General features: G+C 37.7%; 1 protein-coding gene across 1 annotated transcript in view; it reads right to left on the bottom strand.

The window, feature by feature from the left end:
- The window catches only part of mtf1 (metal-regulatory transcription factor 1), a 30014-nt gene extending 7857 nt beyond the window's left edge, over positions 1 to 22157 (bottom strand). The window contains exons 1-6 of the mRNA XM_065246350.2: positions 22012 to 22157; positions 21524 to 21565; positions 16903 to 17401; positions 11671 to 11909; positions 8194 to 8325; positions 4293 to 4366 (exon numbers count right to left, since the gene is read on the bottom strand). Coding sequence (XP_065102422.2) covers positions 4293 to 4366; positions 8194 to 8325; positions 11671 to 11909; positions 16903 to 17401; positions 21524 to 21546 — 967 coding nt within the window. The 5' untranslated portion in view covers positions 21547 to 21565; positions 22012 to 22157. The remainder of the gene's footprint in view (positions 1 to 4292; positions 4367 to 8193; positions 8326 to 11670; positions 11910 to 16902; positions 17402 to 21523; positions 21566 to 22011) is intronic.
- Between the last annotated feature and the right edge of the window lie 2342 nt (positions 22158 to 24499).

The raw sequence follows: 24499 nt of genomic DNA, 5'->3' as shown, positions 1-24499 counted from the left end.
AGCTTGACTACCCAAAATTTGCAGATTGGCTCAGACTCACAGCAATGACTCAGGGCAATTTCACATTGAACGTGTTAGCAGCATGTTGGTGTAGTTTGAGCAGAGCGTATGGAGAGCGTTTGCACACGCATGAACTCAAGCTGTCTGTGTACCACCAGTACAACAATCACAAGTTCATATATTACTTTATTTACATACATTTATGAGCAAAACCTCTTTAAGAAGCCTATTTTACTGGTGTTTTTATATACATATATTAGTATAATAATGATACAAAATACAATGGTGGATGTAATTTCAACATTTAAAATCTAAAGGTAAAATGCATGTTTTTATGTAACATTGGTGAGTTAATAAGTATAATGGTAACACTTTAGTGTAGTTTACAATTCTCACTATTTACTGGTTGGTTATTAGCATTAATATTGGCTGTTTATTAGTACATAAAGAGCACATATTAATGCCTGATTCTGCAAAACCTTATTCTACATCTTAAATTCCTACTTAAACTTAATACTTAACTACTTTACTTAGTATTAATAAGCAGTAATTAGGACTATATTGATGCAAAAGTAGTTAATTAAAGGCGCCCAACCCCCACCCCCAAATCCTTCTTGGTATTTATTGGCTGGAACACTTTGTTTTGTTTTGTGGTGCTAGGTTTGTCCACTATGTTGTTATTGCTGTTTGTGGAGGTTGGGCTGTCTACAGAGATCGCTTTTTTACAGTTTGATCAGCGGACAGGCAGCAAGCAGATAGTGAGGAGATGTTTGCTGTATGTAACAAAAAATGTTTTATGGTCTAAAACGCATGAATTCGCTTTGAGCACCTTTAATAGTTGGTTAATAATGAGAATTGGACCTTAAAAAGTGTGACCAGAATAATTTACGTACCTTTATATGATTTATTCGAGCCGTTTCAAGCCTATCTTTGTATCATTTACTAAATAGTATTTAGAAAGTAATTAGTAATAAGTAATTAAATACTTTTCGGGGAGAGTAATTTGAACAGTAATCTAATTACATGATTGAAGGTGTAATTAGTAACTAGTAAATAATAACCTTTTTGAGTAACTTACTCAACACTGATCTCACAATCATATAACATTTTTAGTATTTAAAGGAACATGCTCACATTTTGGGAATTTAGCTTATTCACCATATCCCCCAGAGTTAGATAAGTCCATAAATACCTTTCTCATCTCCGTACGTGCTGTAACGCTGTCTGACACAGCCCCTGTTAGCTTAGCTTAGCACAAAGACTGAAAGTGAATGGCTCCAGCTAGCAAACTGCTCCCAATAAGTGACAAAATAACGCAAGCATTTTCCTATTTACATGTTGTGATTTGTATAGTCACACCAGTGTTGTTTTCGTCAACGATGACGACAACGAAATGATTTTGTTGACGCCCCCTTTTTTTAATGACGATAACGCGACGATGACTAGCTAAAAATGTCTCTAAGGTGACGAAAACATGACGAGACGAGACGGAACGAAAATGATAGAAGTCTGACGTTCAACTTTACAATGCATGTCATTTCTGCCCGCTTCCTATCCTTGTTTTGGGTATGCCCACCACCCGGCTGCCACCCGGCTGCCACCCGGCTGCCGCCTTGCTGCGCACGTGCACCAGATACCACACAACAACTGCATTTGTACGCGCTCACGAGGACGTTTTCCCATGCGCGAATAGTGTTCTGCACGCTCACTCACACTTGGTTTTTGTGCACGCGACTTTTGGGTCTGATTAAATGCCATAGAATACCACCAACTTCAAGCGGCACCTGAAGGCTCATCAGGTTGATATTTTTTCAAAGGTAACTAACAAGTCACGCTGTTAACATATCATATACATTCAATTTTACTTGACAGTCAGCTTGTGACACATTTAATGGCTTTTTTGAGTAAAACAGTGATTCTGCTGTTACCACTTTACCTGTGTGTAATGTGGTAGTAGCTCAAAAGTTTTTTGCTGTTTAAACTTTAAACCATTCCTTTATTACTGTGATTACTGGTGAAAAAAGCCAATGTGCATCAATTCATTGAAAAAATATAACTTGAAATATGGGTATAAAAGGTTTCTTTTTTGAGCTTGGCAGCACTACATCTCCATCAATGAGAAAGTCTATTTTATTATGCAAAGACTGTTGTTTTATGAATTGCAACACTTGCTACAACCTGTCAAACCTAAGCCCATTTCCAATACTTTTTAACCTAAATTAATTTGTTAAAGACTTTTTTTTTTTACTAAAATTGACTTAACTAAAACCTTTTTGCATTTTCGTCGACTAAAACTTGACTAAAACTATCAAGTTTATATGTGACTAAAATGTGACTAAAACTAAAAAGCATTTTCGTCCAAAAGACTAAAACTAAGGCCATGTTTACATTAGAGCATTTGCGTTTTAAAACGGCATTTTAAAATGAAAACGATCCTCGTTTATACTGGCATTTTAAAAAGAATCTTCATCCACACTATACACCACCATAAACCCATGAAACATGACCAATCACGTAACTGGGCATGCACATAAAAGTGTAAAATAACTTGTTACTCTAATAATAGCTTACCTTTGTACGTTTATGCAGCCTAGGGGTGTGCGATATTGACAAAAAGTCATACCTGGGTCCTTTGCTGGCAACTATAACAGACACTATTTTTGAACCTATAAAAATGTGTTTGGGAAAGTCTTATACTGTTCTATCTCCCCCCTACAACATATTAATATGATTAATAGGTTAATTTTGATTTTACAACTAAACATAAAGGTCTTTATGATTTTAAAAGAAAGCATTCAAGTGAACAGTACTAACAGTAGCCAACTTGAAGCAAAAATAAATTTTAGCAAATGCAAACTTCAATCAAACATAGTAAGAGGTGAAGTATAGCTTTAGCCTACAGAAATGCTTATTGCATTAATTTTTAAAAGTGTGCGAGGTCCGTGCACGTCCTCCGCTAGCAACACAGAATAGCTAAAAGCACAAGCGCCTAAACGAGCATTATATATTAATGACGTTGAGTTTATTGTTTTTATTAATTTATATTCACAAAACTTATCAACAAAACATCGATAAAAATGAAGAGACAAATTATCTGAAACGAAATTCATTTTAAAGTAGCAAACAAAACTTAAATTAAACTCAAAAATAATGTCTGACCCATTACAATTCTCCCTTCATATTGGCCTTTACAACGCCTATATGGCGTTTAAAATGACAGTCTATCTTTCGTAAGCTAACTAAATTTAAACAAAACATAAACACATTAAACCCAACAATACTCAAACATTAATATAAAACAGACATTATCTATAAGGATACATGTTAAAACAATCCGATATAGCGTTTATAGCTGGTTGGTAGATGTTTACTATTTTTGGCAAAACCTCCGTTGCAAACCAACATTTACATGAATAAAATAATTTTTACTTTGAAAATGATGCGTTGTCAGGTTAACATCAGCTGTTCGTTTACATAAGACTCCGTCTACGTTCATTTACACTCAGAGCAACGTCTGAGTTCTCAAACTAAAACAGGGTCTTCAGCGTTTGCGAACGAATCCGTTTATGAGGGTCAAAAACGGTGATGTAGTGTAGATGAAAGGCGTAAACGTAGCAAAAGTAACGCGTTTTAAAGGATAAACGCATTAATGTAAACATAGCCTAAGTTTACGTGAGTCACACCATGTACAAATAACAAGGTGATATGAGACACAGGCATCTTTTAACAGTATACATACTGGGAACTATATTCTCAGAAGGCGAAGCACTGCTTCTTGGGTGGAGTGATTTGCATAACTCTGACCGAACTCTCTGCTCCTCACCAGGGGCTTCTCGGGTCACTCCGCCCACGTAACAGTGCTTCATCTTCTGAGAATATAGTTCCCAGTATGTATACTGTTAAAAGATGCCTGTGTCTCATATCACCTTGTTATTTGTACACGGTGTGACTTTGTGCTAAGCTAAGCTAGTGGGGGCTGCGTCAGACAGAGTTACAGCACGCACGGAGATGAGAAAGGTATGTATGGACTTATCTAACTCTGGAGGATACGGTGAATAAGCTGTATTCTCAAAATGTGGGCGTGTTCCTTTAATGTCTTTTTTGTCCTTATTAACAACAACAAGAAACAAACAATTATCCAACCATAACATAGGCAGTTTACACCAAGTAAGCCCTAAGGGTTTATGGGCCAAACACCCAAAAAAAAAAAAAAAAAATATTGCTGCAAGAAACTTGTGGCAGTAATATGGTAAACAGCTGCCCTTCACATTTAAGGATGTATTGGATCTTACCAGTGTGTGTCCGTACATGTGTCTTCAGGTGATGACTAGCAGCAAAAGCTTTACCACACCCATCATGGTCACACCTACACAACACAAACACATCATGTCTAAATACATTCTTTTCTTTGGTGAAATACATATAGTTTTCACATCACTATATTTTTAATTATTATTTCGCGCAAGTAACTGTAAGAATACTGTAACCAGTATAAGGACTAAAGGTGCAAGTTGTGATTCAAGTCCTATCTCAGTCTTTTTCAGTTTAAATGCTATCTTATTTTTATTAACTCTTTCATCGCCAGCGTTTTAAAAAAAAGTTGCCAGCCAGCACCAGCGTTTTTCATGATTTTCACAAAAGTTTAATGTCTTCCAGAAAATTTTCTTCTTCAAATATATAAACATACAATATACCAAATGAAAGAACAGACTCTCTGCTTTCAAACAAAAATATATTTTATGATTGATGGAGACATTAACATTGTGTAATTAAAAGTTAAATATAAACCTGATTTCTGTGCAGTTATTCGAAATCTGAAAACACTGCATCTTTTTTGTTATTTCGACTATTTGAAAAAATGCTAATAAAAACCATAATTTAATTTGGCAGAGCTGTTGTCAGTAGTTGACAGAATGAAACAAAATAACAATTTTACTTAAACACATACTAATAAATTCTGAAAATAGTTTTGGTGTGTTCTCCATGTATTTATGCATTTAACATGCATTAACAATCTGTACAGATTGCTGGCATCAGTGCCACTAGAGCCCCGATTTAAAGATCACGGAGTAAACGCTGCTGTTGTTTAAATAAGAGTCTATGATGGTTTATATGACATTTATTTTATTATGTCAGTTTTATTCCGTTCCGTTCACAGTAGTATGGCACATGTGTAAGCACTAGGGGTGTAACGATACACTAAGCTCACAGTTCGATCTCTACCTAGATTCCGGGTTCGCAATACGATACACATCACGTTTTTTTTTTTTAGCAAATTATAAAAATGTAACTGTTATTTAAATTTCAGATTAATTTTCATAATTTTAACAATTTCAGTAACTTCTTTGTTGTACATAAATCTTTTTCATAAATTTTACATAAAATTTGAATTAAGGGACTTAGCAGGAGCGTTGTTAGATATAAAGCTCGACTGGGGCACAGGACCCCTACTTTTTTCTGACTTTTTTTATAAGCCTATTACTTCTAACCAATGTCCTTTGCTTAACCCACTATTCCTACATGTATTTAAAAATATTTAAGTATCATGTTCATTATACTTAACATGAACATTGTTAAAATGTTTTTGTGCGTGCATGCGTTTGTGCGATTGATTAAGATTCCCGTCGAGCAGTGGCGTAGCGTCTGGGCATGCAGGGTATGCACGTGCAAATGGGCCAGGGCCAATAGGGGGCCCGGCCCTGGGCCCGGCCCAGATTTTAATAAAAAAAAAAATCAATTTAATTTTTATTTGTGGCCACAATTAATATATGTTTGTATGCATATCATGTGTAGTGATTTCTTATTTCTCCATAATGTCGTCATTTCTTGTTTGCGTTTATAATTTTTTTTGCACTCCACGGCCGCCGTAGACTACTATGCCATAATTTTTTTTCATGACGCATCTCCGCGCCAAAAAAAAAAAATACACAGTGTGAGAGGTTACTATAGCGGCTATCTACATGAACATTAAGGATGGACAAATATAAACATAAAAGTGGGGCCTTAAAGAGAAAAGAGAAGGCGGAGAAGTTAGTCACGAGTCAAAAACTACCCAAAACATTTAGTTTTTCCTTTATTTAAATCTACCCTTTAAAGTAAAAAAGTAAAAATATTTGACTACCTTATTAAAAGTATATGTTGTTAACTCTTTCCCCGCCATTGACGAGATATCTCGTCAATCAAGAGAAAACGCTTCCCCGCCAATGACGAGTTTTTCCGTCTTTCCGCAATACCGCTATTATCCACCAGGTGGTGCCCTTCCGCAACTTTTTAAACCCGGAAGTATTGCCCTATAGCAAGCGGCTACATGTCTGTGTCTGTTTTAAAGATCGCTCTGAATGGGATCTCTATGAAAAGTCCGTCACAAAAATGGAATTATCTCTGCTTTTTGCTCAAAATGTGGTGTTTTTGAAGAAACCTACCCATATTCAAAAGCTGATTACAAAAGAACCACTGAAGGTAGGATGAAAGTTTTTTTTTTTTGAAAGCAGAGGGTCTGTTCTTTCATTTGGTATATTGTATGTTTATATATTTGAAGAAGAACATTTTCTGGAAGACATTAAACTTTGGTGAAAATCATGAAAAACGCTGGCGCTGGCTGGCAACTTTTTTTTAAAAACGCTGGCGGTGAAAGAGTTAACAGACCTGCGCGCCACAGTTAACAGTGCCAACAGGCAAGGTTGGGGGGGGGGGGCTTTGGCTTAAGAGGGTCCGTAAAGATTTTTGCATATGGGCCCGCAACTGACTTGCTACGCCACTGCCGTCGAGTGATATGAAAACAAAATGCTGCCAGACTAATTTGCACAATATATGTAACTTTTTGGTAACAAGTTAAAGTAGCTTTCTTCTCTGGCCAACTTTAAGTGGGGGCAGCGCCCCAGCACCCCCTAATGAAAAGCAGCCACTGTTACCAACACTTTTCAAAATAACTTCAAAAATGTTGTGTTCCACAAAATAAAGAAACTTATAAAGGTTTGGATGGTCTGATGTGTAAATTATGACAATTTTATTTTTGGAGTTAACTATCCCTTTTAGACAGTATTTTAGAGTTAACAATGCTTAAAAAAAAAAACAATTACAAAACTGCTATTTACTGTATATATGTCTTATTTATTCCTCAAACACAGATATTGCATTACACTACAGTACACTGAAGTACAGTACAGTCTGGCATAGGTTCTGATTACGTGGGTGCTCGAGACACGAAACATTCTCCATCTATAAAACTTAATTTAAGGTGGTTTGTATATGACGTTTTATATTGACAATTACCAAAAGGGCGTTATTGCAGAGCATAGACTGTAAAAAAAAATGGACGACGCCCGTTCGCTCTCTTCCATTGGTTAAAAGTGCAACCGCCAGTGTCCCGATACGACACTGACATCTTGGGCCCCGCCCTCGCAGAATGTGCATATCACAGCTGTCAATCATGACGTGACACCACCGTTTTTATAGGATTAAATAACTAAAAACAAACTTATTTTAAAAACAAACACTTGTCAAGTCACTGGGGGGGAGCGATCGATACGTTTTGGCTTCACTTTCAGGGCTTGGGTGGCACGTTTGTTGCAGAGAAGCACATTCAATCCGCTATGCTCGGATGTCATGCTGATTTCCTTCATTGAGAGAGAGAACCTTCCGTCTTTATGTGAAGAAAACTGGATGCTCTCTCGCAGGCGAAATCAGCGCCCATGGTACAGTACATAGTAAAAACATGGCAACGTTTCCTAGGCGCTCATTTATAAATTATGCTCATTTACAAATCAGATGTTAGCATATCTTGTGCATGTATGAAAGGAGCCCGTGAGACCGTCGAACTTCATAGGATCAAGCTAATCGTCAGAAAGTGGCTGGAAGTGGATCAAACAGGATTTTGTGGTTCTGTCGAATGCAGACTCTTGTTATTGATAGGCCATTTGACTTGTCAATCATTCCCACTTTCTATTTGGTGGATGAACCTTGTGCTATGATTGGACCTATTTTTCTTTTTTCTGTTGCTTGTTTTGAGTACTGCGCACGGCAGAGTGACAAATCGTACCAGCGTACTTTGAGGTCATTATGAGTACCTGCTATGCAAAATGCGTACAGGTTGGCAGGTCTGATGCTGTTATGTGCAAATATCAATGTAAAAATAAATAGCTTATTATAAAAAAATCCCAGTTAGTTTCCCTCAAATGGTGTAATCTTACTTACCGGAAGGGTTTCTCTCCCGTGTGTGTGCGTATATGTTTCCTCAGGTCACTGAGCGTGGTGAAGTACTTGGTGCATCCCTCTGATTCACAGTTAAATGTCTTGCCGGTGTGTATCCTCTGGTGTGCTTTCAGTCTGGTCAACACAATATTCACAATCAGACATTGAGTTTATTCAGTGTTTTTACATAGTGTCTTACAATACATTTAATTTTCTTAGATTAACATGCCTTATCCTATCCCATATTAAAAGTTAAAGTTTAGCCCAGTGTTTCCCAACCTTTTTTCTGCCACGGCATAGTTTTGATAAGTAAAAAAAGTCATACAGCACACCACTTTCACAATAAGCATTAACAAACCTGTTGCAATGCTTAAATGACTTGTTAAACTGGAATATTATACTGAATTAAACGTAGTATTCCCATTTAATGTGAAACTTGATCTTGTTTTGATGAACATAAATGATATCCTGGCTGGAATTGATGACAGTGACACATGCAGCTGTGACCAACTCAGCAACCTGGTAGCTAGCTTCAAGTGCTTTTCAAACATTGTGGCAGTGTTATTTTTCAAACAAGTGTGCACGGCACAGTGGTAGCCAAATCATGTACGTACCCTCAAATTGTTCAAACCCTGTATGACTGGAATTTTCTTTATAGACTAACAGACAATAATCCAGTTTTCCTAGGTAAATGTTTCACATTAGTGTACATTAACTCCAAAGCAGAATTTTTCTTCTTGAAGCAACTTCTTGTAATTGTATTAAGTTTTATATAAATAAATCTGAATTAATGTTTGTTTTATCATCTATTTAAAGTGGGACTATGTGTGTCGCAGCCTTGGAAATATAAAAAAAAAATCACATATTCTTATATACATGATGATTATCTGCGGACTCGACTTTTTCAGCACATCTACTAGGTTATTAAGGAGAGTCTGCTTTATTAAACGGCTTTTCGCTCAGCATACCGTTTTCGTTCTGTACTTTTTTAACTCATATATATAAATTTCTAAATATTTTCGACCAAGAAACATAGAATTTAAGTTGTTGTGGATAGTATTTAAGCTTTTTATAAAATGATGACAAAATCTTAGCAACTAAAAATAAACTCTCAAGCTTAATTTAGCCTAAATAATAATTCATTCGTTTTCATACTTTATAAATACACGTTAATTGATCTACTAAAATATTATTAAAATGCTCCTAATATGAATTGCTTTCTGTATTGCATTCGTTTTGTACATTAACAGGTGCATAAACACTGGAATTTAATTTCAATAAAGCTCGTTTAACAAAACATATTTGTTCATGTAATTGAGCCGTTTTGCTGCACCCTCTTGTGGACTTAGCAGTATTTTTCTCCAAGATAAAGTAGGTATTTATAATTCAAATATTATTTTTTAGTACAAAATTCTAATGTATTTTTTCTAGGAATGCACCGATAGGATTTTTTGGGCCGATACCGATTTAAACAGACAACTTCTGGCCGATACCGATGCCGATATTAAACACTTGTATACAATACTATACAGTTGGTCTATTAGCTAGTTTATTTCTGCATCTAATTATTTTTACAGAACATGGATTGGATCTAATTAACATTTAACTGACCAACATAATAAGAGAGGCACAAATTAAGCTAAAACAAATATAATAAGACAGCATGACAACCTTCAAAGGTGGTTTTTGCTACCTCATTTATTTTATTAACAACATTAACTCATTTTTTTTTACTTATAATAGATTTCTTTATGCAGTTAATTAATAAACAATCGGTATCGGCCTTTCTCGTGCTATTGCCGATATGCCGATGGTTTCAAATTTATCAAATATCGGCCGATAAATATCGGCGGCCGATACATCGGTGCATCACTAATTTTTTCAGCCATTTTGACAGCCCTAATTCTTATTTTTAGTTATTTTTATGATGTCATTTTAAGTCATTTTAGGACTTTTTATTTAGGAAACAAGTTTTTATTTATATGTCCCATCAATTGTTATTCTTTGGCCAAAAATAAATCATTCAAACTTTTCAGACGCAAGGGCTTATGGGTTTTCCTCACAGTCACAACATTTTTGAACTAATCGTTTCAAGTTATTTGCACTTGAATTTTTAAGTTTATGATTTTTGTAAGTTAAGTTAAATGAACAAAGACAGTTAAGCTATGGATCCAAAATGCAAAATTTAAGTCATGGTTGCTTGACTTTTTGAGTACAAACAACATTAGGGCTTTCAGTATTCAAAGTCGAGTTTGAACCTGGTTTTGTAAGTTTCTACCTGTGAGACAAAAATAACTTTTAATACACACAAGTGGACCAATAATCTGCTTTCTTTATCAAGTCGCTGGAATGCTCCGCCCAGTTACAGTGTAACAGAGCAGAAACACAGACTAAATGTTACACAACACAATGTTTATAAAAATCTTGTGATCAACTACTGATGATCTTGTCAAAGACAGCAGCCCAGATACCAAGCAGAAAGTGATTTTTTGGAATTAGAAACTTCAGTCGACAACTTCCAAAAAATACTTTAACAAATCTGAGAGGATTTGATATTGTACATTCAGAATGCATATAGGGTTTTATGTTATTTTCATGTTTAAAAAAATAACAGAAATGAAAAAGAAAAGTGCAATAAACACATGCAATACCAATATTACTTATTTAAACTGAGCACACTATTTGTCTATTGTTTTTATCATATTAAATTTTCTCCATGGTATATAACATGCCTGTACATATACATATTGTGTATTTAAAATTATTTCTTATTTTTTGTCTTTTTACACATACAAATTCCTTTATACCTGGTAATAAAAGCTCTTCTGATTATGAAAAGAGAGTTGTTTCCCATATCAGTTTTGCTATGAGGAATGCAAAACTTTGAAGCTCAATATCTCAGAACTACTAAGAAAGCATATTGAACCCTACGGCAGCGGTTTACATCTACACAAAACAACATTTCTCAGGCTAGACCAATTCTCATGGTTGCATTGCATGTCATGTGTTTTTAATCATACTGAAATTCAGTTCTATAAGCTTATAGACGTGCAGATCAACTGGAATCAAGTCATGTTGCACTGGACATTGGTCAGGCTTATGTGAGTTTGTAAGCTGTTTTAGAGGAGCAGTCTTGATACAAAGCTGCTCATAATAAAAGCACAAAGAGTAAGAAAAACGTGAGGAGCAATCAAAATGAAGACATGTCACATGAGCAAAGCATATATAAAAACAGAGAGGTGGATATCCATCAAATCTGTGACTTCAGGCTAGCGCTCACATGAGTGGTGTCCTATAGCATCATGTGCCTTACGTCAATAGACCATTTTGCAAGATGTAAACAACACTGGTCCAGAACCACTTCTTGTTTTTAAGTTTATTAGTTCACATATATATTTCATTCAGAACTAAAACAGAAAGTGTTTCTGGACCAGTGTTGTTTATATCCTGGAAAATGGCCTATACATTGAGTATGCTCACCTGTAGAGGGTGTTGAAGGCTTTCTCACAGCCCTGTACGTCACACTCGAAGGGCTTCTCTTTCGTGTGGACACGGACGTGGATCTTCAGGCTGTACGATGTGAGAAAGGCTTTGCCGCAGCCCTGCTGGTTGCACACAAACGTATATTCACCACGGTGCGTCTTTTGATGCGTGCGCAAGTTTCCCGCTGTGCTGTAAGTACGAGTGCAGCCCTCAAACATACACTGATAGCGCTTCACCTGAAAGATCAAGCAAAGATCAATACTCTTGGTCAAAAAGAGTCTTCTTTACATTGCCAAAGCACAAAATCATTCTCTCTCCCTCTCGCTCTCTCGTGTGTATAACCATACTCAATAAAACACACTCTTCATTAAAAACACAACTTCTGATTTTTTTCTTACTTGCATGTGCACATTATTACTATCAGGAGGCTGACAAACAACAAACTGTTCAGTGTTTTTATTGTGATCACTGGTAATGTAGAAAAATCAGAACACACTGAGCTGAATACCAAACTTTTCTTCATCTGTAAAGCTTTTGTTCTGAATAACAAACTATAACTAACTAACTTAGTGTCCAGTCAAGTCACATCTATTTATACAGCACTTTTTATTTACACTGTTGCATTGAAACTTTACATTAAACAAGAAGAAACCACAGAAAACTGGAATATTATTAAATGGTATATACGTAAGGAATAACTGACGACGGACCATTGAATTATTTGAATTTATACAACGGGGCTGTTGATGAATGCTTTATACTGATTGGCTGAGAAATGTCCCATGGGTATTGATTATTTTTCTGTAACCCACACCTAACCTTTTATGGGGGGGTTTCCCAGACAGGGATTATACTACAGTAGTCCTAGACTAAAATAAATGTAAGAGCTATCCATACTGAAAATAACTTGCACTGACATATCTTAAAATACATCAGTGCCCTTTGTTTTGCCTCAAAATGCACACAAGTTATGTTTTTAGTAAGGCATGTTTGTTTAAAGTTAAATTTCCTAATTAAAATAAGGTCTAGTCCTGGCTTAAGCTAATCCCTGTCTGGGAAACCACCCCTTTGGGGAATAATTGACTTGAAAATAAGGCACGCATTACCACCTGGGTGTGCATTATTTTCGAATAATTCAATGACCTGTCGTCGTCAAATGCTGTACGTGTGTTCAGGAAAACGTAACAGTTGTACACGTATTTAAGCACTGCAGTTTTAAGACAAGTGATTTTAAGCCATTAAAACACAAACAACAGTGCTATATGCGCATGCAAGTTTTTGCCGCTTTATTGGCCTTTAATACACATATGCGTCAAAACTCCTGTCTTTGCAAGTATCCTCATATACACAAACATTTAGGGCTTAAGAGAAATTAAACAGCTAAAAAGAAAACGGATGTGAAACAGTAAATTGGATCTGGACTTTGGTCTTAAAGGGGAAGTTACCTAATTTTGCTCCTGTCTGTTACTTATGTTAATCAAACAGCATTGAGAGAAAATCCCTCAAAGCTTTTGACTAAAGCACTTTTCTACTTTATTTAAGCAATATCGCTCGAGTAGGAGTGTGATATAGCTCTATATCATCAGTGCCGGAGGCATTCATAGCCGTGATGAAATAGAGCTATATCACACGACTCTGAGAGCGATATTGCTTTTATACAACAGTTCGACGGCACACGTTTGAAAAAAGAAAACTAGAAAACCACAACTAAGATTGGGAACTACTTTCTTCCACCACGGATTTGAGGGCGGCCAGAATGACAGGTAACTATTTCGGCTGCTTTGAATCTCATAATAACTCAATGGACAGAATAGCCGTTTCTTTATATTACCGTTTCTTGGTCACAAAGTGTAGTTTTAAGATTAATTAAGTCGAGAATATATATGTATTATATTTAAATCTGCAGTCGATTAGTAAAGATAGCGCCTGTTTGAAAGTTTGCTTAGTAAGATTTGGTACGTATGAGAACCAGAGCATGAGCGGACATCTGTGTTCACTCGCCCCGCTGACCACCGCCCTCTCTGGGCTACATCTCTGACAGGGATTCCCTGGCTCTGATGTTGGCCCTGTCTGTGTTTGATGGTCAAAAATGAGATCAAATCAGCAGTATTTGGTGTCATGATGAAACTATTACTTGTTTTCTTATTCATATTTAGTGTCTTTTGTGTTGTTATTGTTTTGGCGCGAGGTAAAAGTTAATAAAACTATACTTATATAAATGTTACTATTGCTTTCCCATTTATTCTTAACGCGATACGAGCACTCGCTTGTTATTAGACTTTGTTCTTGTCAGTACTATATAAAACTGTTTTTTATAAGTGTCAGAGAGATTTTTTGCATGCTGCTTATAAATATATCAGTGGCAATTTCTCATAACATGTTTTAATAGTCACGGCACGATAAAATAAATGATCAATGTCCACATTCAACAGCTATGGTGCTTACCTACAGTTCCACTGTGTTTTCACGTTCTGAGAAGAAATATCGCTCCAGAGAAAATGATTGTTTACATTCCTCCCATTAAGTTTAACGTAACATCCAAGAGCACTGATCTTTGACGGAATAATCGCTTCCGATTGGGATTCACAGACTGATTTACGAGCTAGTGAACTAATGAGACACACGGAGAGAGTTTAAAAACAGCGCGTCTCTGTGTGTCTGTGTGTGCGCGCAGTTTTTCCATTCAGAGATGAGCTTGTTTAAAGAAACTCATATAATACTAAAATGACCAGTAGGTGGCGGAATGATACAAACGGTGAAGCGGTTACTGTTACGTTATCAGTACAATATCGCACACCTCTTAGCCAATCAGATTCGAGAACCAGAAAGAACTGTTGTATAATAAGATATATATATTTATACAAAAGTTCTCTCTGGTTCTCGAACCTGATTGGCTAAGAGTGCTTCCCAGCTATGGGATATTCTACTGATAACACCACAGTAACCGCACGTAAATCAGTCTGTGAATCACAATCAGAAGTGATTATCCCTAAACCCGTCGAAGATTTGCGCTCTTGGATGTAAACTTTTGTGGATGTAACGTTACCACGGTAATGTAACATAGTGTAGACGACTTGGCATAAAGCAAGGAAAACTATCGTTTTCTCTGGACCTATCTGTTTACGCATTTCTCTTCCATTAAAAGGATGCAAAAACACTGTTTGGAACGGCAGGTAAGGATACTTGCTGTACAATGGGACACAGTGCTCGTACCACGTTAAGATGAAATGTAAAGCAATAGTATATAAATATAGTTTTATTATCTTTTACCTCACGCCAAAACAATAACACCACAAAATGCACTAAATATGAACCTATAAAAAACAAGTAAGAGTTTCATGACACCAAACACTGCTGGCTTGATCTCATTTTTGACCATCAAACACAGATAGGCCTACATTAGAGCCAGGGAATCCCTGTCAGAGATGTAGCCCAGATCAGGCTGTGGTCACCGGCGTGAGTAAACACGGACATCCTCTGGTACGTTTGGGTCTTGTCCGAATCTTTAAGCAAATGTCCAAATAGGCGCTATCTTTACTAATCGACTTCAGATTTGTATATTATACATATATATTCTCGACTGAACTAATCTTAAAACTACACTTTGTGATCAAGAAACGGTAATATTAAGAAACGGTTATAGGCCTGTCGCGATAAACGATAAATCGATTAATCGCACGGTAAATAAAATGAGCTCGATCATTTTTTTAGGCCGCGATAATTCACATTTGCATGCTTGTTTGTTTTCCTTGTCTCTCTCTCTCTACCAAAGAGACTGGATGACCGCTCCGTGCAACGAGTGACAAGGAGTGAACCCTCGTCAGTCATTTGTCAGTCGCATGATCTGTGTGGGGAGGGGGGACTCCTGGCGTAGCCTATCACAGTAGGAGTACTGAGGAGGATGAGCGCCGCGTGAGAAGTGTAGCAGGAGAAAACACTAGTTAAGACGAGAGTTGGAGAAAAAGATGGATTTATTAGAGGCTGTTTACACTTGTCATTAACATGCGTTTTTATCGATCGGATCACAATGTTTTACGTCTTTTCTGACTTTTCTGACACAAGGTGAACAGTGCTATTTTTAGCCTTTCATTGATAAACTAAAGCGGGTGATCTCCGCAGTTTCATTTTGCAAGCGTGTGAAAGTTGCGCGATCTTATTTCATCAATTGCGCTGAAAATTCAGAGAAAGCTCTAACATATACATGTAGAAAATACTGTGCAGCATGTTTACTTGCTAAACAAGCAGTGGATATAATATTAGTTTGCGTCCATATAAACTCATAATTACTCCCGCTGGCGTTCAAATGACAGCGGAGAGACTCGCCCACCGTCTCGACAGACCACCCCTCACAGTATTCAGCACAGAAGCGGTCGAAAGTGGACAAAAGAGACGGATTTAAATACCAGGTGTAAATGTGATATGTCTCTCTCGTCCACTTGTGATCTGATCAAAAACACATCTTAATACCAAGTGTAAACAGCAAAGTTTCAAAACCAAACGCTACAGCTGCAGTGTGGGAGTACTTTGGATTTAAACCTAATGACCGAGGTGAACCACTAAACCTGAACGAGCCGTTATGTCGCATTTGTGGTAAAAACGTAGCACTTAAAAGTGGCAACACGACAAACATGCATATGCACCTAAAACGCAATCATCCTGTTATTTTGTTCATTTCTTGTGGTTATTTAAAATGTCTTCCAGTTCCAGTATTACTTATTGTTTAGAAATAAAAGTTTCTAGATCTTTGAAAAGGTGTATCTGCATTATTATAATGGTCCCGGAGCAGCAATGTTATCGTCTATCGCGATAAATTCTGAGGCAATTTATCGCCTAGCAAAATTTGTTATCGTGACAGGCCTAAACGGTTATTCTGTCTATTGAGTTCTTATGAGATTCAAAACAGCCGAGTGTTACCTGTCATTCTGGCCACCCTCAAATCGGTGGCGGAAGAAAGTAGTTCCCCAACAAGAAGGCTTTTTAAATAACTCTGTTGTTGTTTTCTAGTTTTCTTTTTTCAAACGTGTGCCGTCGAACTGTTGTATAAAAGCAATATCGCTCTCTGAGTCGTGAGTCTCTGAGTCTCGTGCCTTTGGCCTAATCACAGCCATGATGATAGAGCTATATCACACTCCTACTCGAGCAATATTGCTTAAATATATATATTTCTAATATATTAGAAAAAACCCTAACTGTGGTCTTACTTCTGTTACATAAAAATATGTTCCCTACCTCTCTCTGCTTGGTCTCCGGACACTCGGAGTGTAGCGTCAGCGTCGCCCCCTCAATGTTTCGTGGCATAGGGGTGGAGCCTGGGTTAATAATAAACTGTATCTGGTCCGGTGAGATAGTATGATGAATGTAGCCCTGGGACATGCCGTCCGGGTCAGCCATGAAGGCCAGGGAACCCTCGTCCCCCTCTCCGTCTGGAAGAAAGGACATCCCATCCTCCTCGCCTTCCTCGTCCAGACAGATGGGGTCCTGCTCAATGAGCACGGTCGTGCGATCATAGACCCTTCCGGAGGAAGACGAGGGTCCCGATATTATGCTGTCCTCTTTGTCAAAATTGTCAAGCTTGTCTTCATCTTCCTCCTCTCTGCCCAGTTTGTCGACATCCTCTTCCTCGTCTTCAAAGAACATGTCTGTCTCTGTGAGAGGACCATTCTCTCCCATGATCCTGACGGACGAGCTATGTCCAAAGTTTCTGTCCACACGCTTGGTTTTGTTGCGACTGTAACATGTTTAAAAAAAATTGGTTAATAAAAGAAAGCAAAGTAATGCATTTGCAGTCTGAACAAAACAAAGAAAGCATAAGATTTTACTTTCAACAACTATACCATGATGTAGGTATCTACATGTATTAAGCCTACATTGTCATAGTGGGATTAGAAACTAGGACAATGCCAGGAAACTATTTTTGGCCAGTGTTAAGGGCCGTTCACACTATGGATGATAACTATAAAAATATAGTTTTAAAAAGCATTTTATATTAAAGAGAATAGCTGAGTTCACACCAGAACTATAACAAGAAAAATACAAGGAACAATATATCATTTTCAAAAGCAATTTGTTTCTAAGTGATTAACAATAAACCATTGACAGCCAATCAAATCTATTTAAATTTAACATGCACGCGTATTTGAAATGACAGACAAAGTTCATCACAGAGGTCCATAACATAAAATGATCTGAGGTATCCAGCACTGTTGCACGTGCAATGAAATTAACTACGAAATGTTTTCTATCCTACTACATTGATTATGCCAATAGATAAGATTAGAGGTCGACCGATATGTGTTGTTTTCCAGGGGCGATGTCGATACAAATTGTTACCAATCAAGTAAACCAATAACCGATATTTTGAACCAATATGTCGGTTGTAAAAATTTTAATTAATGTCAAAATTAAGCTCAGGCTCTGAAAAAAAAAAACGTTAAATGTAGTGCTGCACAATTAATCGCATCGCAATCGCAATCGCGATGTCAGCCTGTGCAATTATATGACAGCAAAATGTTGCAATTATATTAAATAAATAAATGTGTGGACTTGTTAACACAAACTTTCTGATAACAGTTTTATGATTTTCCTTGCTGTTTAAAAAAAAGAAAGAAAAATGAACAAAAACGGCAGTGCACGTGTGGCATGCACGTGTGTGGTGTGCTTCGTCACTTATACCAGAGCGAAGATGGATGCAGAGGAGGTTGACAGTGATCTGGTAGCTAAAAAAACCTCTATGTCTGTTGTATGGCGGTATTTTGGATTTAGGATTACTGACACTGAGCAGTTGCTACATCACGTGGCAATACGAAAACATTTCTAGTTTTACAAATACACATTTTAGCTAAACTGTATGTGGATTTTCTTTAAAACCCATCAAGTTGACTCATGATACCATCTAGTATAATCGCAATCGCAATTTTAGCATCAATAACCGCAATGGGAAAAATTACCCAAATCGTGCAGCCCTAGTTAAATGCTTTGAAACTTTTTTAATTCTAACTCTAAGAAATGTAATTATAACAATCATATTAATAATAACAAAAAGTGCAGGAAGCACCCATAAACTATGTATATATTTATATATAAAAACTACAAAAAATATTGAATTGAATAAATGAATTACTTTCTGATGAATTAATCATTGCATAAAATAGCAGAACTATTCAGTTAATCATTTTGCACATCAATGGATGAACTATCCTATGGATATAAAGATTAACTAAACAATTTGAATTTATAAAATAAAATGTAAATAATTTAATTTCCTTCACAGCTTCATTGTGTATAGTGTTGAAAAGACTTGTGGCCGGACTAGTGACTCCCAACAAATCAGATGGGCGGTGGGCGGGCATTGCTCTAGGCCAGTGGTTCCCAAACTTTTTCAGCGTGCGGCCCCCCTTGTGTACGGTGCATTCCTTCGTGGCCCCCAAAAGAAAATGTATGACAAAAAACTGTTCTAAAACTCAACATTTTAATAAAAAATAAAAAAACATTAAATTATACAAAAAAGTAGTGCTATTGGTTAGTAGCCTTATTTTTCACACAAAAAAGACATATTTTTACATATTTACACAGAATTCATGATAAATTAATGTATTTCATAAAATGTCATTAAACTGGGGCCCCCCTGGCACCACCGCGGCCCCCAGTTTGAAAACCACTGCTCTAGGCAACTAGAGTGCCCTTTTCCATGCTCCGACAGCTCCCACTAAATCCTTGCTTGCATCAGAGCCAAATAGCGCATTTCAAAATACATTTTGATTTCCCAACTATCAGGGTAAAGGTGTATTTTAATCTGAAACTACTGTTGCCAACTACAGAAGTGGTCAAACCTGTCTGATTTTCACAAAGTCTGCTGCTTCAGTGTTTTTAGTTTTTGTCAGATGTTACTAAGGTATACTACAATATAATTACTTCAGTTTACCATAGTAACTGGTTAACTTACTGTGCATGCAAATGCACTCACAAGCTCTGCATTTTGTGTACCGATCCCGCAGCTGAATCAGCCGTGAATAAATAATGGTAAAAACATCCTCAGAGAGAAACTTCTCACACATATCAAAGAACAGTTTGGTGACTGACAATGCTTTATCCAGCATGATGGAGCACCTTGCCATAAGGCAAAAGTGATAACTAAGTGGCTGGGGAAACAAAGCATCAAAATTTTGGGTCCATGGCCAGGATCTCCCCCGACCCTAATGCCATTGAAAACTTGTGGTCAATCCTCAAGAGGTGGGTGGAAAGCAAAACCCCACTAATTTTGACAAACTCCAAGCATTAATTATGAGAGAATGTGTTGCCATCAGTCAGAAGTTGATTGACAGCATGCCATGGCAAATCAAAGAAAAAAAAGAAGGGTCAACACTGCAAATATTGACTCTTTAATAATGTAATTGTAAATAAAAGCCTTTTACAAGTATGAAATCTTTGTAATTACACTTTAGTATACCATAATAACAACTAAAAAAAGATCTATAAACACTGGAGCAGCAAACTTTGGAAAATGTATTATTTGTGTCACACAAAACTTTTGGCCACGTCTATACAAAAACAACCACACTGATGTACAAGATTAATTACTACCCACAACAACCCACACCGCCGGTGTCACAAGTCTCAGTGAACTGCCTGTGAACCATATTCAATGCATCATGGACACGTTCTCAGTCCCTGCTGCCTATTATACACTATATGGACAAAAGTTTTGGGACGTCCACTTCTAATAAACAGGTGTGACTACTGTAGTCATTTCAGTAAGCACAAATTTTAATGCTGTAGTGCATATAACGATCTTATAGAAAATTGGGTGATTTTAATTTTATAGCAACAGTTTGGCCTGAGCAGCTTTTTTATCCCAGCATGACAATGCATCCCTGTGTACAAAACAGTGGAGGCATGTGACTTTTTTCCAAGCAGGGACGAATGCGAAACTCTTCAAAACATCGTCATGTGTGTGGATAGTCATGTCAAAATATGTGTTCCATGCATCATGTGAACCTATAGACACACACGACAACTCAAACAAATATTTTGCTGTCCGAGGAGCCAGCCATCACTTGTACAAAGTAAGATTCAATGTGAAACAACTGATTCGGTCTGGTGTGAAAGAACTGTTACAACAAATGGCTATATTCATGGTGAGAACTAGTTAATCGCTGGGTTAAAAATGCAGTTTAGGTGAATTAGAGATGTTTAATGTCCTCAATTTGTATTTAGATCAAGGTGTGTTTAGTTTTTGGACTATGAATGGAAAACAGATACAGTAGCATCCAGATTAAACCCATGCTGACACAGAAGACCTCCTGACACAGCCCAGGCTTAAACCCGGGACCTTCTCTCTGTGAGACAACAGTGCCACCCCAAACATTTTTTATACATTTTTATCCCAATACTTTTGTATATATGGGGTAGATTATGATGCCTGAATAGTGTGATTAATGCTATCATGTATAATGATGCTCTATGTATAATGATGCTGTCTATGTTTGCAGGACACTAGGGGCTATGTTTAATGCTAGGTAGGCAGCTAGCACACTAGGTTTAGAAAAACAACCATTGTCAACTGCAAACACATTTCTTACACGACCGATAATACGATTGTGGCAATAAACATCATCCATACGAGTTAAAATGACTCGCGAGTCTTCTGTCGACACTTTCTAGAAGTTTCCATGTTTACTTTAACATTAACTGACAGTCACAAGTCATTCAATAAAAACATAATGTTTAGCAATTTAAACACACACTGACACAGAGGAAGAGCTGGGCATGCATTTAAAGCTCATGCGATTTATGAAATGTAACATTAAAACACCAACACTGTAATGTCAGTTATGCTAACAGTTTAGCTCACCCGTGTATTGAAGCTCCTGTCATCAGTTCATCTGCTTCTGTCCTTTAAACAATAACAATATCACAAAAACAAATGAACGAAAACGATTAAAAGATTTACTTTTACCATATAATCAGCGGTTATATTTGTTATGAGTCGACAGGAGAGGCTAAACGTCTCTATTCACATGAATGACAGCGTTAGCCCCATTAGCATAACATAAACATCACTTCATAAACTCTAACACACACTGTCGCTTAACGAAACTCTTATATTTATCATTTGACATCATTAATGAACAAAAATTAAAAGAGTGAATCTATGAACACAATGAATATATGAAGTTAAAATAGTCCAATTGTATGTAGGGTGGCTGTATGCTAACAGATTAAAACCGTTAGCATTAAACAAACGAATGAAATAAAGACAAGCGATTTCAACATATGTACGACAACAGGACGCGCGTGCACCATCAAATCGATAAGATTAAAATCACTGAATGTGTTTACCGGCGTTATAAAGACGAAAAAGTCCGGAATAATGTTGTGTAGAGGCTCATGTGTGCATTCCTTCCCATCGGCACCATCATGAACGACAACACTGACTCCAGATCAGCGTTCCGCATAATTAGATCGGATCCTCTCTACAGCCCAGCTGACTCCAGATCAGCGTTCGTCGTATTCAGATCGGATCCTATCTACAGCACAGCTGACTCCAAATCAGCCTTCAGATCAGATCTTCTCTACAGCTGACTCTGGATCAGTGGTCAGATCGGATCCTATCTAGAGCTGACTCTGGATCAGTGGTCAGATCGGATCCTCTCTACAGCACAGCTGATTCCAAATCAGCGTTCAGATGGGATTTTCTCTTCAGCACAGCTGACTCCAGATCAGCGTTCGACGTATTCAGGATCCTCTCTACAGCACAGCTGACTCCAAATCAGCCTTCAGATCGGACCTTCTCTACAGCTGACTCTGGATCAGTGGTCAGATCGGATCCTCTATACAGCACAGGTGATTCCAAATCAGCGTTCAGATGGGATCTTCTCTACAGCATAGCTGACTCCAGATCAGCGTTCGTTGTATTCAGATCGGATCCTCTCTTAGGCACAGCTGACTCCAAATCAGCCTTAAGACCGGATCTTCTCTGGATCAGTTTTCAGATCGGATCCTCTCTACAGCTGACTCTGGATCAGTGGTCAGATCGGACCCTCTCTACAGCACAGATGATTCCAAATAAGCGTTCAGATGGGATCTTCTCTACAGCTGATTCCGGATCAGCGGTCAGATCAGGTCTTCTATACAGCACAGCTGATTCCGGATCAGCGGTCAGATTAGGTCTTTTCTACAGCACATTTGACTCCAGATCAGCATTTGTCACATTCAGATCGATTTCTCTCTACAGCGCAGCTGGTTTTAGAGGGGTTTTGAAAACTTTAGCTGGTCAGCCAGACTAGCTGATCAACCAGCTTTACCAGGCTGGAAGACCTGTTTAACCAGTTTTGTCAGGCTGGGAGGACCATCTTAAACCAGCTACTTTCATCTTGAACCAGCTAGCCCAGTGCTTCCCAATCCTGGTCCTCGAGGCCCCCCTCCCAGAAAGTTTTAGATGTCGTCTTATGTCACCTGATTTAAAGGAACAGTATGTAAGAAATTTATATCAATGAATCATAAAATGGCCCTGATATGTCACTAGACATCAAGAAATCATTTTCATTTCAAATACTTATATCACTGACAACAGTGGTCTGGCCAGGATATTGTCATTTAAAAAGTGGAGTTGCAGCCCTCAACTGATGTTTATGTTGTCATTTTGTGTATTGGCCACCAGTTGTGTGATTGCAGTACCAGTTTTAGCCACAAGTTTTGTGATTGCAATACCAGTTTTGGCCACAATCCTACATACTGTTCCTTTAACTCATCAGCTTGTTAGGGAGACATGTTTTCCATTTTGGAAGGAGGCTGAAAAGTTGAATCAGGTGTTTTAAATAAGGAGACATCTAAAACTTTCTGGGAGGGGGGTCTTGAGGACCAGGATTGGGAAGCACTGAGCTAGCTAACCAGCTCAGCCAAGCCTAAGACCAGCTGAAAGTACTTCGACCTGGACTTGTGTAGCATGCTCAGATAGGAAAGGTCGAATTTTCCAAAGGATGAATCTACAAGACTGAACGGTGCTGGCAACATGCTCTGTGAAAACTGAGCTGATCGTCAATGACCACTCTGTAACAGCGTAATGGTCGAAGAACCTTGTTAAACAATAGGTTGTGATGAATCTCAGGGTCAGACGATATGACAAGCAGTTCTGTCTTTGCAAGGCTCAGCTGGAGATGATGGTCCTTCATCCAGAGTGAGATGTCACTCAGGCAGGCTGAGATGCGAGCAGAAACCATGGGATCATCAGGCCAGAACGGCAAGTGGAGTTGTGTGTCATCCGCATAGCAGTGGTAACAAAAGCAGTGTTTCCAAATGACAGAATTTGGGGATGCCGTGTATACAGAAAAGAGCAGTGGTCCAAGCACTGAGCCTGGAGGTACCCCGGTACTGAGACATTGGGGTTCAAAGACATCACCTCTCCAGGATACTCTAAATCAGTGTTTCTCAACCCTGGTCCTCAAGGACCCCCTTCCAGAAAGTTTAAGATGTCTCCCAATTTAAAACACCTGAACTAACTCATCAGCCTCCTTCCAGAATGTCTCCCTAACAAGCTAATAATTTAAATCAGGTGTGTTAATTAAGGAGACATCTAAAACATTCTGGAAGGGGGTCCTTGAGGACCAGGGTTGAGAAACACTGCTCTAAATGACCTAAATGAGAGGTAAGACCTGACCCATAGTAGGAGGATGGGGTAATATACAGTGTCAAAAGCAACAGATAGAAGAATTTTTCTTTGCATTCATTTTAGATATCAATAATGATTGCGTGACTATCAGCCTTTGTGGCCGTGCTCATACTTCTGAACCATTGCCTTTATGTTTCTTACAAATTCTTTCATCTGGTG

This window comes from Paramisgurnus dabryanus, chromosome 13 (genome assembly GCF_030506205.2).
Source record: "Paramisgurnus dabryanus chromosome 13, PD_genome_1.1, whole genome shotgun sequence".
Classification (NCBI taxonomy): domain Eukaryota; kingdom Metazoa; phylum Chordata; class Actinopteri; order Cypriniformes; family Cobitidae; genus Paramisgurnus; species Paramisgurnus dabryanus.
The sequence above is the reverse complement of the archived record's forward strand: the minus strand, read 5'-3'. Positions and strand labels throughout refer to the sequence as shown.